This window comes from Eimeria mitis, genomic scaffold (genome assembly GCF_000499745.2).
Source record: "Eimeria mitis Houghton genomic scaffold, Emh_scaff151, whole genome shotgun sequence".
Classification (NCBI taxonomy): Eukaryota; Apicomplexa; class Conoidasida; order Eucoccidiorida; family Eimeriidae; genus Eimeria; species Eimeria mitis.
In genome coordinates this window covers 4,979-5,963 of record NW_013569568.1, presented here as the reverse complement: position 1 = coordinate 5,963, position 985 = coordinate 4,979, and the positions used below count along the sequence as shown (strand labels likewise).

The following is a 985-nucleotide window of genomic DNA, read 5'->3' as shown; positions in this document are numbered from 1 at the left end:
GAGGATGCAAATGCCGTTGGGAGCGCTGAGAGGTGCACTCTCTCATCACTTCCAGGCGGAATGACCTCTACGGCACCACCAGAGGGACGCATTTGCGCCTTCCACTGGGTCACCCACGGCATGCCTAGTATTAAGTCGTGGTGAACAGGTCCAACGTAGACGTCCCTAGTCATAGGAATGTGCCCTGCTTTGGAGCTGATGGAGCATTTTACGCTCATAGTTTTGCCGATTCTACTATCCTGCCTGCCATCTGCGAAGCGTAGGCTCAGAGATTGTGCCAACGAGTAGACCGGCAGGCTGCATCTCCTTGCTGCGGCTTCCGATATCATATCCACTTCACATCCCGTATCGAGTAGGGCCATAAAATCCTGCCCCTTTATTCGTACTTGTACAAGTACTGAATTGACTCGAGGTGGGTCTGTAGGTGCGGCCGTTATCTCGCTTGGCCCCTTCGCTGCGCCGCACGTTGCGTAGGGGCCCGGGCGTTTCCCTGCTTGCTCTGTTCGTTCCCTTGGCGGCTCTGTTCGGGATTTGGCTTCAGTTGTTCCCTAGCCTTTTTCACAGGCCGGCAATCTCGAAATCCGTGACCCTGTTTACTGCAAAAGAAGCAGGTACGCCTTTCAGAGTCTCCCTCTTGCTTTCTGGGTGCTGAGGTCGCCGTCAGCTGACGGTAGCCGCCTCCAGCCCCGTGATTAGCTGGCTTGGTGTTCGCAGGCCCAATATCCATTGGTTCCAAATCGGGATCATTCCCAGGCCCGCTTTCTTCCTTTTCGGCTAAGGCTGTGGAAGTAGCGGTTTTCCTTTCCAGTCTGCGGAGGTACTCCATCATGTCAGCGAGTTCCGCTTTTTTGGCCCTCAATTCCCTGTCCGTGGCCAAGGCGATTACTGTTTGCCTCACTCCGGGGAGCAGCCCCGCTATAAACTCCGCATCCACCATAGGACTTCGGTTCACCAAGGACTGGTATTTCTCAATATAGCACTCCAT

The 985-nt window shown here is 54.7% G+C and overlaps 1 protein-coding gene across 1 annotated transcript in view; it reads right to left on the bottom strand.

Annotated features, from left to right (window-relative positions):
* The window catches only part of EMH_0099790 (uncharacterized protein), a gene marked incomplete at both ends in the record, with an annotated part of 2,223 nt that extends 1,238 nt beyond the window's left edge, over nucleotides 1-985 (bottom strand). The window contains 2 exons of the mRNA XM_013495303.1: nucleotides 4-454; nucleotides 598-985. Of these exons, the coding sequence (XP_013350757.1) occupies nucleotides 4-454; nucleotides 598-985 (839 nt within the window). The remainder of the gene's footprint in view (nucleotides 1-3; nucleotides 455-597) is intronic.